The following is a 15840-nucleotide window of genomic DNA, read 5'->3' on the forward strand; positions in this document are numbered from 1 at the left end:
ACCCTTTCCAAGAGTGGGAACATCTTTCATCATGAGGAAAGTTTCCTCCTGCAGCTGGCATCATTGATCTCCAAAACACTTTAAATCAGCAATAACATGAGCTAAAAAGATCTGCAAGTTGCTTCTTCTCAGGTTAGTTATTTGCCACATTTAAGTGGATCTTAGTTTGATTTTTTCCCTTTAGACCAAAGAGCGTAAGCATTTTCTACAAACGAGAAAAATACAAACACCGGGCCAATTAGGCTCTAACAAATTTCTGTTCTAAAAGTCTGCTTGCACGTTTTTGGGCCTTGATGGTTATGATGAAAGAGATTAACTGATTGCTGAAGGAAAAAAAAAAAAGTGGTTGTAAAAAATTTTTTTAGTTTTTTTCTACCTGGACAAAGACTTTCTGCAGCAGAGCCCGGCGGTCCGCCAGTGGCAGCTCTGGCTGAGTGTGGGCCTGGCCTGGAGTCTTCTCCTGGTTGGGTGGGGGTGGTGGCGGTGGAGGGGTGGGGCCTGGAGGGGCGTCGGTCATATGGGGAAGGTCAAAGAACAGGTAGAGGCATTTGACCAGTGTGGAGGGGACGGACATGGTTGTCATGCAGTCCACGGTTTTCTGTTGAGGGTCAAACAAAAGAGAAAGGCTGAATGTTAATTAAAAAGGAGTCAGACTCAGAGGGAGCTAACCATAGAGAAAAACATGTCAACACTTTGTGGTAAACTTCCACACATCCAAACAGAAGGACTTTCAATTTAATCATTTAGTGTTTTAAAACATAAAAGAAAACCATTCCCCCTAAATCTTTCTCTTTAATCCTTGTTTTTTCTTTTTTTTTTCTGGAAAAAATAATAAGAAAACAAAACTAAATGTAATTTTCTTTGATCTCTCACAATGGGAGTATAACGTTTTTTTTTTTTTTCATAAAATAACAGTTATCATTTTCAAAAATAAATATATAACCAGATCAATCCAATTATACAAATAAAATGACTTACTTTCCTAATCAAGTCTGTGTTATAATAAAGTACAGTGAAATAGAGTTTATGATGCGGGGTTAGGCCATATTGATGCTACTAATGTTAACTGTTGGTAGTAGGGTCCTATAGTGGTCCCATATAGTTTACTGTTTTCAGAGTCCCAAAAATGCTGCCATGCTAACAACTTTAAAGTTATGCCAACTTCATCATAGCTTTGTTGCATGGTGTTATCATACAAAATACATATTAAAAAAGGAAATATTATCCTTGTTTATTCACTATTGCACACATTGACCTGCATTTAGAGGTTTCTGATCAATTCTCCTGTGTGCCGATTGTAACTCAGGGTTGTCATTTCATTCCCACCTTCCGTTTCACACCACTTTAACTTAAAACATTTCATATCGATTCATCATTTCCTGCAGCTCGGTTTCTACATGAACTAAAGATAACAATTTCTTTTCAATTAAACTCACAAGTCTGCAATTCATGTGATGCTATAGCCCCATCATTGAGACATTGATATCAACTCACAAAACAACTCAGACATGATTTTAGTTCTCAGATCCCAAAAAGCATTCTTTTAAATTATAAAAATGATTACAACAGATCACCTGTTTACTGTGTTGAAGAAGACGATGTGGGTCGATGATTTCATTTTGCTTTGATGTAATTGGATTGTGTAACATTGCTTTAATGTCTAGATGTGGTTCCATGTATTTTTCACAAACCCTAATAAATTTGTCCTCAAAATAATCAGATCTCATATGATATTTTTTTTCTATTTCAAATGCGTTTTATTTTTGAAAACTGTGTATTTCACTCTTAATCCATCCACTGTGGCTCAGATATCTGTTTGGCTTTGTTAACCCTAAGAAAGCAGGAGATGATGAGCTCTAATTACAGCAAAAATGTCTCCAAGCAACCACCTGCTTCGAGATAATATGTACTGGGAAAAAAGCACCCAAAGTTCACAGCATCAACACATTTTGGCAGGTATGAACTGACCCCTTGTTGGCATGAAATGCTGGGATTTTATCAGAATATTTCAGGAGCCAATTAAACAAAACTACAAAGGAAGAAAACGGTGAATGGGAAAATGTCCAGCTCCCATCTGTGAAATAATTAAAGCAATTTAAAATAGTTTCCAGAATTATTCTGGTTTGCGTAAACAGCCAAATTAGCTGAGCAGTAGGCGTATTCCTCCACATAACAGAAATAAAGACTGAAACAGTTTTTTTATATTTAGTGTGACACTGAAAATCGCTTTTTTTTAATATATGTGGGTTCTTTGCCGAGGAGCTGTGAAGAAAACATAAGTGAGAGTTGCCATAATAGCCTGAAGAGTGTTTTGTCACAAGTGCGTTTTACAGTTTGCGTGATGATGGGAAACTAGAGGTCTGTATGAAGAGATGAGATGAGATCTGTGCTCGCTCAGGCGAACCATTGGTCTAATAAAACGCAGCCTCCTACACATGCTGGAGAAAAAACTCTGTGACTAAATCACACACTTTCTAAATGTTGATAACTGTCACATTCAGACACAAAAAAAAGACCTTTCAGCTGATCGATAAAGGATTGGTGGGAGGGAGAGAAAAATGGTGAAATGAAAAAAAGGCCAGAGAAGATGGAGGATGGAGAGTCAGCATAATAGAAGAATGGAGCCTCACCTGCAGAGGCCCAAGATGGAGAGGTGTGTGCGGATATTTACAGGGGGAAACTGACAAATTAACTCTGCAACAGCAGGAAAACCACACAGACGAGTGGAGAAAACACATTGAAAGAGTCACTCTGTGTCAACAAGAGTGAGACGCAAGGAGACTAGCAAGGCCGTCCTATGAAAGCCGGGTGTGTGAGAAAAGAGCTGTTTTAGCAGGTGAAACAAGAGGAGCAGGAGGCGAGACGGAGAATAAGAAAGGTTTACAGAAAAGCTGCTAGAAGAGTCCTTGGAGGACCATCTGAGACCCAAAGAAAGGATCAAATTATGATCTTCACTCTCGCACAGACAAACACAGAAATAGCAGAAAATATGGTAATTTTTCTAATAGTTTTTATCATTTTTTTTATATAACACTTTTCAAAAAGTAAATTTTTATTATTCGAAAGACATCACACAAAAAAACTGATCCTTACTCGCATATCTACTCTATTTCACACCAGATATAACATTTTATGGTATTCTTATACAATATAAGCTGAGCTCTAAGACTAAAGACATACTAAACCCTTTTATTTAAATGAATTTAACAACTGTTTTTCCTACTATCGCTCTCATGTAAGTGAACCTAAGTATTATTGTTCCCATTATATCTACTGAGTCATAAAAACAGCCTGATCCAAAACATTAAGGTTATTATTTCCACTTTCTAGAAAAAAAAAAAAGTCCTTATTGACATTTTGACTGTATGATTCGGTAAGTGAGAGTTTTTATTTATTTATTTAGTGACGTGCAAACACAGTTCAGTCCCAACTCATTTATACCCTTAGCAGATTTAGATAATCTGATTTAGAAAATCTTTTTAAATCTGCCAACAAACGTCTTCAAACAGGAAACTATATTAATGTTTAGGAGCGAGCCAGCAGGAGTCCAGAACTAAATCTGATACAGAAAACGCAAAAAGGAGGCTGATTTCCAGGATGAGGCTTGATAAAAACAGAATAATTTGTAAGAATAAAACTTCATTTTTATTTAAAAAGAAACTTGTTTTATTTTCTAAAAGAAATAAAGTTCCTGCTTGAATGAAACAATATTACGTTTGGGCTCAACAGACTGTAGAAATGTCATGACAGCAGTTCTTTTAACTAGAGCCAGATGAGGGTTTCTGCCTCTGGTTCATAGTCTCAGCTATGAGCTTCTTTACTTATGAGGTTTGAACAGGGCCAATGTTTTAAAGAAACTTTTTGTAAGGCAGCATCATCAGAATTGACATCAGTATCAGTCATATGGAAGATACAGTATGTACTGGATGTTAGACGGTTAAGAATTTAAACCATATCAACAAACTAAAATGAACAGACATATTGATCATCATTTAACTCAGATACAAACACAAAACATTCACCTGTAGCATCATTAAAGAAGCATATAATTCAGTTCGATTCCTTAAGCATCTAAAATAAATTACATGTAAAAAGAATGCATGATTTTTGCTAATTTTTTGTTTGTTTAGTTCAAAGGGTATGTAACTTAAATCATTTTGGGAAATACTTGTTCTGTTTTATTCCATTTCAATAGATACTACCTATTAAGAGCATATATACATGTTATATTTAATTTTGTATTTAAAGACTCGCCCTCTCCACTCAAAAATGCACGTGCACAACCTAGTACCCGCTCATGAGATGGAACGCCTATTAAAAGGTATGTGAGAGCGTGCACAAGCCCATTTTTTCTCGCGCATGCTCTCTCTAAAAGTTGCGGTTTGCATCGCTCATTTAAGCTTGCTTTCCAAAAGAACATTTGCAATTTTTCCACTATGTCAACCTCACTTTTAGTAAGTGAAAATGGGGACTAGCATGTAGGACAGCCTTACGTAAAAATTAAAGGATGATTGACAATTAGTTGGACCACTTATTTTGATGATCCACCCAGAAAAAGAACAACATGCAAATGATTATATATATATATATTTTTTTACAATTGTATATAGTTACTGCTCTAAGTGGGTTGCTCTGTCAGCTATACGCATGTTTTAGAGTCTCTATACAGTTAACAATTAATCGATTATTCATGATTAATCTAATTAATCCAATTAACTGTTTATAATATTTACATTAGGAACAAAAAGGAAATTTAAAAAACATTTTAGAAAATGCTAAAGACGTGTTTTCTGACCATGCTGGGCTCTGATATTGCAGGCTCATGGTATCAGTAAAGAACAGACATACAAAGCAGAATGAGAAAGCGGTCCATCACATGTCTTGGAGAGCGTGTTTGAGTGGGAAACAACAGCGGTGAATTTCTGTTGTGCAACAGAGCAGGAAAAGCTCCCAGCCGTCTCACGCCAGTGCTCAACAAAAAAACCCTTCCAAGGAATTCCTTCTGAAAAGTTCAAAAGTTGTTTTTTTTTTTTTATGTCACGAGCATTGCATTGCATTTTGGGAAGAAAGAAAACATGACATGCATCTGTTTTGCCCTAATAAATTCTGCTTTCTGGAAAGTGCTCAGTAAAAAAAAAAAAATCACCAGAAAGAGCAATTGAACAAATCAGAAAACATGAGAAATAAAGGTTTCTGACATTTAGAGCAGGACCAGACACATCCTAAGTGTGAACATTTCTGTGTGGAAACAATAACCCTGGACACCCCATCCCCACTTTGACATGGTAGAGGCACCATTATGCAATGGGATATAGGGCTGTAACAGTTCATCAAAGGATTCAGGGACCTTGATTTCTAAAATTCATTGAGGCTACTCATCCGCCTCAATGCTTTGTGTAACGTAACAAGCAATGTGTTCTGTGATGACAGGTACCGCTAATGATTTCCTGCTGGGTGGATGCAAAGTGCCACTATCCGTAATAAAGGGACAAAAAGCCAGAAAAAGAAAGTTTTAAAAGTGTCAGTTTACTTTAAAATTCAAAACCAGAAAACTCTGTAGTTAGCCGGCTAGCGACGACCGAGCTTTGGTCGTAACAGCTTAGGGCTTCAGCGCTACTTAAAGCTTTTATCACTGCAAGCACTTTCAACACAAGTTTTTTTTTGATTGGTCAGCTGCAGGACCGTACCATTATGTTAAAACATAGAGGGATTCAGGCAGCTGCAGCTGTGAGGATAGTTTTTTTTTTTTTTTTTTTTTTTTTTTAAAGCAGGTTACCTTTTTAATAACTTGTTGTCTTTGTTGCACCAAAAATAAGAGTGTCAGTGACCCTTAAGCTAGAAGAATTCTGTTTTATTTACATAGATCTATGCTTTATAATGCAGAAAGAAATAAAAGTCACAGTACGCAAGTGCAAATTTATCCCCCCCCCCTTTTTTTTTTTTTTTTTTTTTTTTTTTTTTACATTCTCATTTCTGCACAGAGGAGGCTTGTATTAATGTTTAGTCAAACAGAAACAGCCCAGCTTTGTAAATATTGATGCCGGTATTTTTTTATTTTTATTTTATTTTTTTGCTGCAAATGTATCTATTTTTTTCTTGATCAAAAAAAGGAACTGAATGTTTTGCATTTTTGGTCAAGTTTCCTGCAGCTCATAAAATAAGCTTATGTAACTGAGTGGACAATCAACAAAATGTGACTTTTTTTTCAGCTGATTACTCTATTAGGTTTAATATTAAACGATTACTAAAATAGCAGAAGGGAGGAAACTGTTCTTAAGCAGAGACTGTTGCAGGGATACTGTCTGAATGAGCCTTAGCTATTTGTAAGGAACAAATAAATATAAAATTAAAGAAGATATAAATTTATGAAAGGATGCTTTACAAACGTAAGCAGAATGTCTTTTGGCAGGGTTTAATAAAGAACAGCGTGAATCAACAGCACGTTTAAAAGAAAATCTGCATTTAAAAAAAAAAACTTTTATTTTTTTTTGCCAATAATATGTTGATAAGAAGACATAATGTATATATCTTTGTGAACAATAAATCTCCTAGGAAAAAAAAAAAAAAAAAATGTTTTTCACTCGACACAACTCCCCTCTGTTACAAAAACTAATGATTGCTTTGAACTAGAGCTCTGACTCCGTAACCAACAAATAATCTTTCTTTTCCAAAATATTAAATGTTGTTAAGGTAACTCGCTTCTTTTGAGTCCTGCTGGTGGTTTTCTGCATACGGGCCAAAAAGATCATCTTAGCATCCTAATGTAGGCTCTCTGAAATTGTATTAGTGTGTGTGCACTTTGGATTTGGAGGAAAATAATGAAGAAATAAAATCATTATTCAGGTACTTAGCAAACGCTATTAATTTTGTGAATTTATGCTGATAGGCAGAGATCCATCTTGTTAAGTTTGTGGTTGGAACGTGATGGATTCAAATTGGCCCACTTTACTTTTTCCTGTGTGCTGATTAACTGGACTGTTAAACCAGCCCAGTGGTCTCCTTACTGACCTGTCCAGAGGAGGCCAGCAGGTTAATGGTAGTCAGAAGCATCCAGCCACGACTCGCCTCCTCGCTCTGGTTCACCTCCAGGAACTGGACTATGGCTCGACTGGCCGCTTCTGCAGAAAAAGGAACAAAATCATGTGGTGAAACAGATGGACAGTGACAGCACAATGTTGCAGACAGATGGCCGCCGCGACGTTAAACAGATCTGGAGAAATCGTTGTGCTGGACGTGACGCGGGCAAGAACACAGCTGAAGGTTCCTGGTGTGTCTCCAGTAACCCCAGATATAAGATAGAATCAAGCCCAAAACAGGAGCTTAACTGGAGCTGCCCATTCTTATGACCAAACGGATAAACGACCAAAGAAGACAGAGAACTGCTGACTCATTATGACATCCTGACTCAGTCTGCAGAGGGCTGCAGACCAGCTGGAGAAGTCTGTTACTAAGTTAGAGATGTTTTCTGCTTGACGACAACACAGAGAGAGGGGGTGCGTGTGCAGGCGTTCTGTGAGGAGACATAACTGCTGGAGTTCAGGGGATATGATTCCAGTCACATGTAGAGTCACACAATTAGGTCTGGGTTAAAAAAAAAATCGATTTAATCGATTTTGAATCGATTCCTTTACATTTTTGCAAAATCGATGTGTAGGGGATGAGATCGATTAGTTTTATAGTGATGTGCGTGACATTCACATTGAAATGAGCAGGCGTGTGCAAATGCTGACCCAAGTAACACACTGCTCAAAAAGCTGTCCAAACAGAGGTCTGATGTCTGGAACCATTTTGGATTTAAAACGGCTAAAGATAATGTGCCGGATATATGACATTAAGGCGACTTCCCACTACATTGATAATGAGTGGCGCCTCGCATCTTATGCTACAGACCACCAAGATGACTTCAAGCCAGACAGCTGCAGATATAGCCAATAGGTGGACTGAAGGTATTAAAAAAATGGGGGCTAATCAGCACACAATTTTCACTTTTCACAAACAGGTTTGCACTTTTCAGACAGCTTTGTTCACATCTCAAGTTTAAACTGTCTGATTTACAAGTTTGCACTTTGTGTTTAATATGACAGGAAGAAAAATAAAATACATGAGTATTTTGAAACACAGTTGAACCATTTTCATTACTGTAAAAATAGATTGAATCGAAATTTATCGATTTAGAACGGTATGAATCAAAAATGGAATCGATTCAGGACTTTGGTGAAAATACCCAGCCCTACACACAATAGACAGAAAAAAATGTAAAACACAACAGATACAATCGAGGGGAGAAGAAATTAACAGATAAAACAAAAGAAAATGAACCAATGATGGCAAAGAGATGTTTGTCTTTTTTTTCATTAAAAATTAAGATAGTTCAGTGGCAGGTTGGTAGCTGGGAGTCGGGGGTCTTACCTGTGGATTTATTGGAGGCTCTGCGTCTGATCTCGGTCACCATGAGTCGGGACACCTGGGTGGTGAACTGCAGCAGGTCGGAGAACTTTTCCATCATGCTGCTGGGCGGAGCGTTTCCAAACACCTGAACCAAATGAAACAGAAACAGATTTTTCACTTAGCTTTTTTCTATAACAGCTTGAGAAGAATGAATGTGTAGTAGGAGAAACATGAGGGCGGCTCTCTTGTTTTACTCAATATTTCATGTAAGGCTTTAAGGGAGAGCGGCTCGAAGATAAACCACACTTCATCAAATAAAGACTCCTCGCGTGTCTTCAGTAAATCTGACAGTAAAGTAGGTCTGAAGAGACCCGCTGTATAGGAGCGCCACTGAAATCTGACAACAAATCTTGCCGCTGCTGAGTGAATCAATGCCCGTGATGGATAATTAGCTGGCAAGTCAAGGTTTCTTAGCGTTGTTCTTGAGCCTGATGAGAAAAACCCCACCATGCCTCCTGCAGAGGTGGCTAAAAAACCAAAAGTGGAAGATTATTTAATAACGACTGCATGAAGGAGAGCAGGAAAAACTAACCTCATTCCACTGAACATGATGCATTCTCATGTTCTCAGCTTTTATATGAATACGGGGGGAAATCCCACTAATTTAAACCAGTACTGGCAGACTGGTGCAGCCAGAAGGAAGATAAACATAACACTTAATCCCTTTCACCCATCATGACGGATGTCAGCCTTACAATAAGATTTGTATTTATTGACCCGCCTCTTGATCAGCTTGGGCCTCTCTGGAGGATAGATCTGACTCACCCGGTTAAATACAGGAAGCATCATGTAGAGCTTCTCCTCCTGCTCCTTCTGGGTCATGTGACGAGGAGGGTGGCACAGCTCGGAGAAGAGGCGTCGCAGGTGCATCAGGCCGAGAGCGTTGTCCTGCGGGCTGCACTCCTCCTGCCGCGGCCGCCCCATGATCCTTTTCACCATGTTCATCTTGAGCGGCTTTGTCAGGGCAAAGGCAGCCCTGTGGGGGGGAGACACATAATGAAGGTTTAATGTCTCACAGCATGTTTTTCAATACAGACATGGACGGATTCAAATAAGAGACTGACGATATTAAGAAAAATAAACCTTCTAAGCAGAAACGCTGTTTCTATTCTAACACAGCTTGATAAATGACACCGAAACATGTAAGAACTAACTAACCCTAACTCGGTTAGCTCGTTTTAACAAATTAAAACACTAGCCTCAGTAGCAGCTCCAAGTTGGATGATTCTGTGGTTAGTAAGGTCTGATCTTTTTTAGCGCTGCCCAATATGTAACAGATAGTCACATTCATCATCGCATTATCAGTGCATGCAGCACTAGCTTGGAGTGCAGTGGTTGGTGGCTAATTACATTCACTTGCATTTAAATGTAATGTTCATTGATTATTTAACATATGATAACAAACTATATATATATATACACCATTTTTTAAGAGTTCCAGGTCAGTAACAGTCAACATTTCACACTACAGTGATTATTGATTCAACCAGCGCTGTTTACGGCAGGGCTGGAACAGATCAGCAGGAGATGCAGTCATCCTTTTCCTACACTTCATGCCTTAACACCTCAACCACTCTGTGGCAAACATTATCATCCTAAATGATGACTTCAGCTTTTAATAGCCTCAATCTGACCCAGGCAACATTACTAGTCTCTGACATGGATCATCAGCTTCCAGGCTAACTGGCAGTAAAGCAGCTTGGGATGCATCCTTTTCCGCCCCAGGGCCATCAACACTGGAGCCCCCCCTGGGTGTGTCCTCTCCCCACTGCTTTTTTCTCTGTATATAGATGCTGTACCTTAGTGGACCTGTGTGTGAAAATCCATACGTTTGCAGGTGACACCACTGTCACTGGTTTGATCCAAGACAACAACATATCTGCATGCAGACAGGAGGTAAACCAGACCTGCTCCAATGGTAAATTTAGACTGACTAGAAGCTTCATCCACTAAAAATGGAACAAACCCCCTACTGCCCCCCCATCTAATACTTGGATGTGGTCATCACAGATAGACTCTGTACAGAAGATGGTTTTGCAGAGATCGTTCTTTTTAGAACAATTTAGGAAGTGCAACTTTCCACTAGTCATCTTCTACACCACTAATGTTCAGTTTGTTTAGTGAACATCCATCTTTGTGTGGATTGGCTCATCATCGAAAACAAACTACAAACCAAAAAAATTTTGTCTGCAAAGAGGAGCATCTAACTTGACTTTTCTTAAATCCACAACCTGAATCAGTCCAGAGCTAAAAAAAATTATCTAAGATAAACGACAAACAACACATGTTCTGGTCATTGCCTGTTAAAATGTTGCCTCCAGAAACACAAACACAAAATGGAAATAAACACTGTTTTTGCTTTTTTTCCATTAAAAATCCACATATATTTTACTTAGTTGACTGATAAATGAAACATCCAACATGAAACAAAGGTTATTGCGAAAACATTTATCTGCCCTACAATAAACATGTTTATTGTGCTTATCCAATGATGTTTTCATTTGCCGCCACCTACTCTTGACAGGGTAATAAAACAATGTTTAACACCATAAGGTTTTAATAAAACAACCAGTGATTTTTTTTTTTTTTTTAAATAGAAAGATTTCACCAAACAGTTATCCACATGAGCTTGTGAAAAAAAATCATAAACAATTGTAATAACATTCCTGGTCTACAGAGGGTGATATGTCTGCATTAAATATGTAATTATATCATAGAAGAATAAAGTGTGCATGGCTGTAAAGCCTTAGCCTGACGTAGTCCGACTCAATTCTAGTCAGAACATGAGTCTGATACTGCTCCATAGAGCTGTGATTATGGGGCGTGTTTCGAATGAACCAGGGAAAAAAATGCCTCTGCACTCAATTGGATAGACCTACAACCAATAAGAGCAACGGAGTGCGTGACGTATGTTAAGCGACCAAGGGAGCCAGCTGATAAATTAAACTTTTGCCGAATCCCGTAGGAAGGACGCCAAAAACATCTTTCTTTTCAACAAATGCCTTGATTGCGTTTCTCTGTTCCTCTTTTAAAATTAATTTGCTGTCGATATCTTCTAGAACAGACCTAATAGCAGAATCTACTCACCTAAACTCTCCAGCGGCAGCCATTATTGTTGTCACCCAAGCACACATTGGTCACGTGGTTGATTACGTGACTGTTGGTCATCTGTCCATCATCGTATAAAGCCCGCCCTGACAATTTGATTGGCCCGCCAGATATTGTACGATCATACTCCCGCTACTATTGAGCAATGCCAGACCGAACTTCCCGACCTCAAACCTTGTGGGCGGGACTAAGTTCGGAATGGCACCCAGGCTAGTAAAGCCTGGGGGTCCTGGTTAATTCAAAGTATCAAGTAGATGCAGTAAATAGGTTTTTCTGTTAATATAAAGAATTTGCAAATGACAAGAGATTAGATAAGGGTTTTTCTTTATTATTTCTTCCCAAAACTTTTTTTTTTTTTTTTAGAAAATGACAGGTTTGTAAGAGGTAATTTAGATCGCCTAAATGCATGTCATTGCAACATTATCCTGGAGCACATTTAACTTCCTGTCATTTAAGGACTGTTTTTGTGACAGTATAGAAATGGGCAAACAAACATCGCTGGGATCAATCCTGAGCTCCTCTTCCCATGGGAACGGTTCATATTCATTATATTCAGCTATTTGTTCCATTTGCCAACTTCTCTCTGGACTATATTAGCTTGTTGCTAGGAGATCGTGGAGCACTCGTTGAGCCTAAGTACAGTACATAAACATCCAATGATAAAACCAGAAACAGCCTGCTCTCAAGAACTGATAATTAAACTAAACCAGAAATCCTCCTTTTTAGCTTTTAGTTGAGATTACTTTACTGATGGTGAATATTTGCATTTTTTTATTCTTTTTTCTAGATTCAATTCTCGTTTCACCTCCCTAAAGTAATCTTATTTTCTCCAAGATATTTATATTGATTAGCAATTTAAACCCTTTTAAATTGTAACACATCTTCCTTTAGAGGCGGATAGATCCAACATTATTACTGTTTGTTTGTGTTTTCCTGATTTGATTTCCTTAGTTTTTTTCTGTCTCTGTTTTCAGGGTTTATTGCAGAGAATATTTGGTCAAATATGTTCTTTAGAATATGCTTCATATAACCTAATCCGTGTGGTTTAAATCCTGTCTTAAAAAGGTGCTAAATGCATAATATTCCAGACTTTGAAAGTTAAATGCAAAGATGGCTGGACAGCACTGAAAAAAAGTTATATCTTTTTAAAAACCTGTTGTAAATAAGTGAATTTCTAAACCAAGGCTTTGAATATATATTCAGAAACAACTTTAAATGCTTTCTTTAAACAGGGAACGTAATCATCTGATTACCAAATAACCCTTCAGACAGTCAACCAGCTGATCTGAAGCCTAGGGGTTATAAAAGCTGCAGAGTTTCATGAACTTATCGCCGTTCCTCTAACCGCTTTCAAACGGGAACAAGGAGAGCAACAGCATGAAAACATCTGACAGCTGTTTCTGCACAAACGTCTCTTCTGTGACGGTAACTCAAAAAGGATTTTAGAAAGCCGTTCTACCGGAAGCTTCGGCGCTGCCAACTGCATGAGCTCAGACCATTTAACACTCGTCATTTGCTGCTGTTTTATTCCCAGAATAGAACATTGGTCCATAAGGATGTTATGTTGGAGCTTGTTTTTTTGGGGGTTTTTTTAAAGCAAATGCTCTGTATTTAATTAGAGAATGCAAACAATCACAATGTCTGAACTGGGTCCTCTGGAAACAAACAAATTGGGTTTTAGACATCAAACAATTGCAGTTAGTCGGAGAGAAAAAGACCAGAAAGTCAGAAATGAAAGGAACAACAAGTATTGCTGTAATCGTGTTGTGAGTCACTCTGTTCTGTCACATTAGAGCTTTTGGCTTTTTTTCCCCCCCTGCAGCTTGGCCAAAGATTTCATCAGAAAATAACTAGAAACAGGATGGATGCTGCATTGGTCTCAGACACATTTTTTACACGCATGATGGAAATCAAAGCAGAAGACCTTAAAGGCGAAGGATTTGACATTTACAATACAGCGGGTGTCTGGAAGCAATATGCTGCACCGTTTGGCCATTTCTAACCTGCAGCCCTGCCTGTCTGAGATAAGGAATTAAAACAAGTCCAGCAATATAAGTCTGGGCTTTTAAAAGAAGGCTATAACCCTGCCTGGAGCAGATAGAGATTAAAGTTAAAGAGATGACATTAAAGTCACGTTAGCAGTGGAGATAGGCCTGAAGAGGCAGCCCTTGAAAAGTGCACCGCATGAAAGCTTTACCACACATAAAGACAGAAAAACAATATTATCAATTCTACTTTTAAAACCAAAAAAAAAAAAAAAGAAAAGAAACATAACAGCAAATCAGAGCTGCTGTCCCTCCAGCAAATCTAAAAATGTTTGCATATAAATGTGAATAACGATAAAGAGGCAAGACAGAGGCTGTGTCCGAATGTCCGCCCTGATCACTATATAGGGCACTATATAGTGGTTACACCATTTTAGATTTGTCTCAGAATGTCTATTTCAGGGGTAACCAATTAAAAATCACTGGGGTTCGAATAAAAAAAGCCAGTAAAGGTCCGGAGACATTTTTGATTATAAACTGTTACTTTAAATAGAATTTAACACTGAAATAAAATGAGGTTTTTATGCATACATGTTACAAATTGATTTTTAAATCTATTTTAAAATCTAAAGTGTTTTTTGAAGTAGAGATCACAATCATTCAGTTTGGTACAGAGAAAATTTCCTCATTAACATATTTTATAAAACACCTGAACTGACTGACTGTTATTTTTTTCTCTTTCTTTTTTCTGGCTTAATTGGAGCAGTGGGCTTTATGCTGCCCTGCAAGGCTTTAAACCTGGGTTTGAATGGAGACTAAGCCATTCTCAAGCACATATCAAGGTGCTCCTTTTGAGCCTGGATCCATATTTATTTTTGATTATGTTCATGGTGGAGAATCCTGCTTCACAGCAGCAGGTTGAGGTAAACATACAGAAAATGTTCAGGGTCACCTTTGAGCACGCCATTTCACTTTTCTTTCACCAGTTCACCGCAGTTCTTCCAGCATTCCACACTTTCTCTGCTTTCTTTTTATCTTCTCCTTCTTTCCCATCGCCCGGCTTGCCATGGGTTTGCCTGCTGTGTCTAAAAGCGGGAGCAGCAGCAACCCAGACTGACACAGCTCATTGGCTAATGTGTATCACATGCAGCCTGGTCCTGGGTGCTCTGAATGGCTTTACCGTTTTAACAGGAGAAGCAGCGCAAGAGAAGTTAGACACTGTCGTGGAACAACATGTGGTTAATTGTAAATGTTTTAAATCAGGTTGGGTCCGGCTTAGCCTGCAGGTGGGTCCTGATCCGGACTGTGGTCCGCTAATCCGTGACCTCGGATCTAGTGGATGAAAACGTAGTGGACTTGAAATTTCCCACAATGCACCTTGAAAAGTATTGATAATGCATGGTCACAAGACGAGCAGATATATCCCGGAATGCTTTGCAAGGAGAGCTCTCCTCGTAAAGCATCATGGGATTTATTGTCACAGCTGCCCGCTGTCGGCTACGGCTGTCGCTACCCGAAAACAGCGTCATTTAACAAAGATGGTGCAGGCACCATGCAGGGAGGCGGAGTCACGTGATCAACGAGGAATTATACTTCTCTCCTGGAAGTTCACTATAAACACTACAAGTGCCCCCAAGAGGTCACTCAATTGAAAGTTCATCTTACCATTAATGGTGAGTATTGGCATGGGTGTTCCAATAAGTTACATATCACAACACTCGATACAATAGTATCCCAATATTGCAAAATCACTATATATTGCAATATTTTTACCAGCTATTAGAATTAAATGTATAGATAAAAAAGCAAGTGCTGTATATGTTCATCATATGATATCGATCATTTAGTTATTTTGGTATCAATGTTTTTTGAGGTTTGAGTCAGTCCATGTCTTCCACTGAGAATGCCTTAACTACAGAAATGGTGTATTGCTGCAGAGCAAAAGGCCTCCACAGCCCTATTTGCCAGATTGGCGGTGCAGAGGTAGCACATTTTCCCTAGTTTTTTTAGGTAAAATTTTTTAAAACCAATATTAGGAACTGAAAGATCGATATTATATTGGGCATCTGAAAATCATGGCATATAGCCAAAACTATTTTTTTCCCACACCCCTATTCACCATTTCACTCACTTCAAGCAGTTGGCATGCCGATGTGAGTGACTCGTCTACAGAGCAGGGGTAATGAAGTCTTTGTTTCAGCATCTGAATAGCTTTCACATAAATTCCATGACTGTTGTTGAGTATGCACTTATGGTATACATTGTACTCTTTCGACTCTAAATTTAATGCACAAAAGAT

At 38.4% G+C, this 15840-nt stretch overlaps 1 protein-coding gene across 1 annotated transcript in view; it reads right to left on the reverse strand.

The window, feature by feature from the left end:
• wdfy3 (WD repeat and FYVE domain containing 3) overlaps positions 1-9421 on the reverse strand; it is a 93124-nt gene extending 83703 nt beyond the window's left edge. The window contains exons 1-4 of the mRNA XM_015373615.1: positions 9214-9421; positions 8410-8533; positions 7009-7118; positions 377-598 (exon numbers count right to left, since the gene is read on the reverse strand). Of these exons, the coding sequence (XP_015229101.1) occupies positions 377-598; positions 7009-7118; positions 8410-8533; positions 9214-9393 (636 nt within the window). The 5' untranslated portion in view covers positions 9394-9421. The remainder of the gene's footprint in view (positions 1-376; positions 599-7008; positions 7119-8409; positions 8534-9213) is intronic.
• Between the last annotated feature and the right edge of the window lie 6419 nt (positions 9422-15840).

The sequence above is a fragment of the Cyprinodon variegatus genome, unplaced genomic scaffold (assembly GCF_000732505.1).
Source record: "Cyprinodon variegatus isolate N-32 unplaced genomic scaffold, C_variegatus-1.0 Scaffold89, whole genome shotgun sequence".
Taxonomy (NCBI): domain Eukaryota; kingdom Metazoa; phylum Chordata; class Actinopteri; order Cyprinodontiformes; family Cyprinodontidae; genus Cyprinodon; species Cyprinodon variegatus.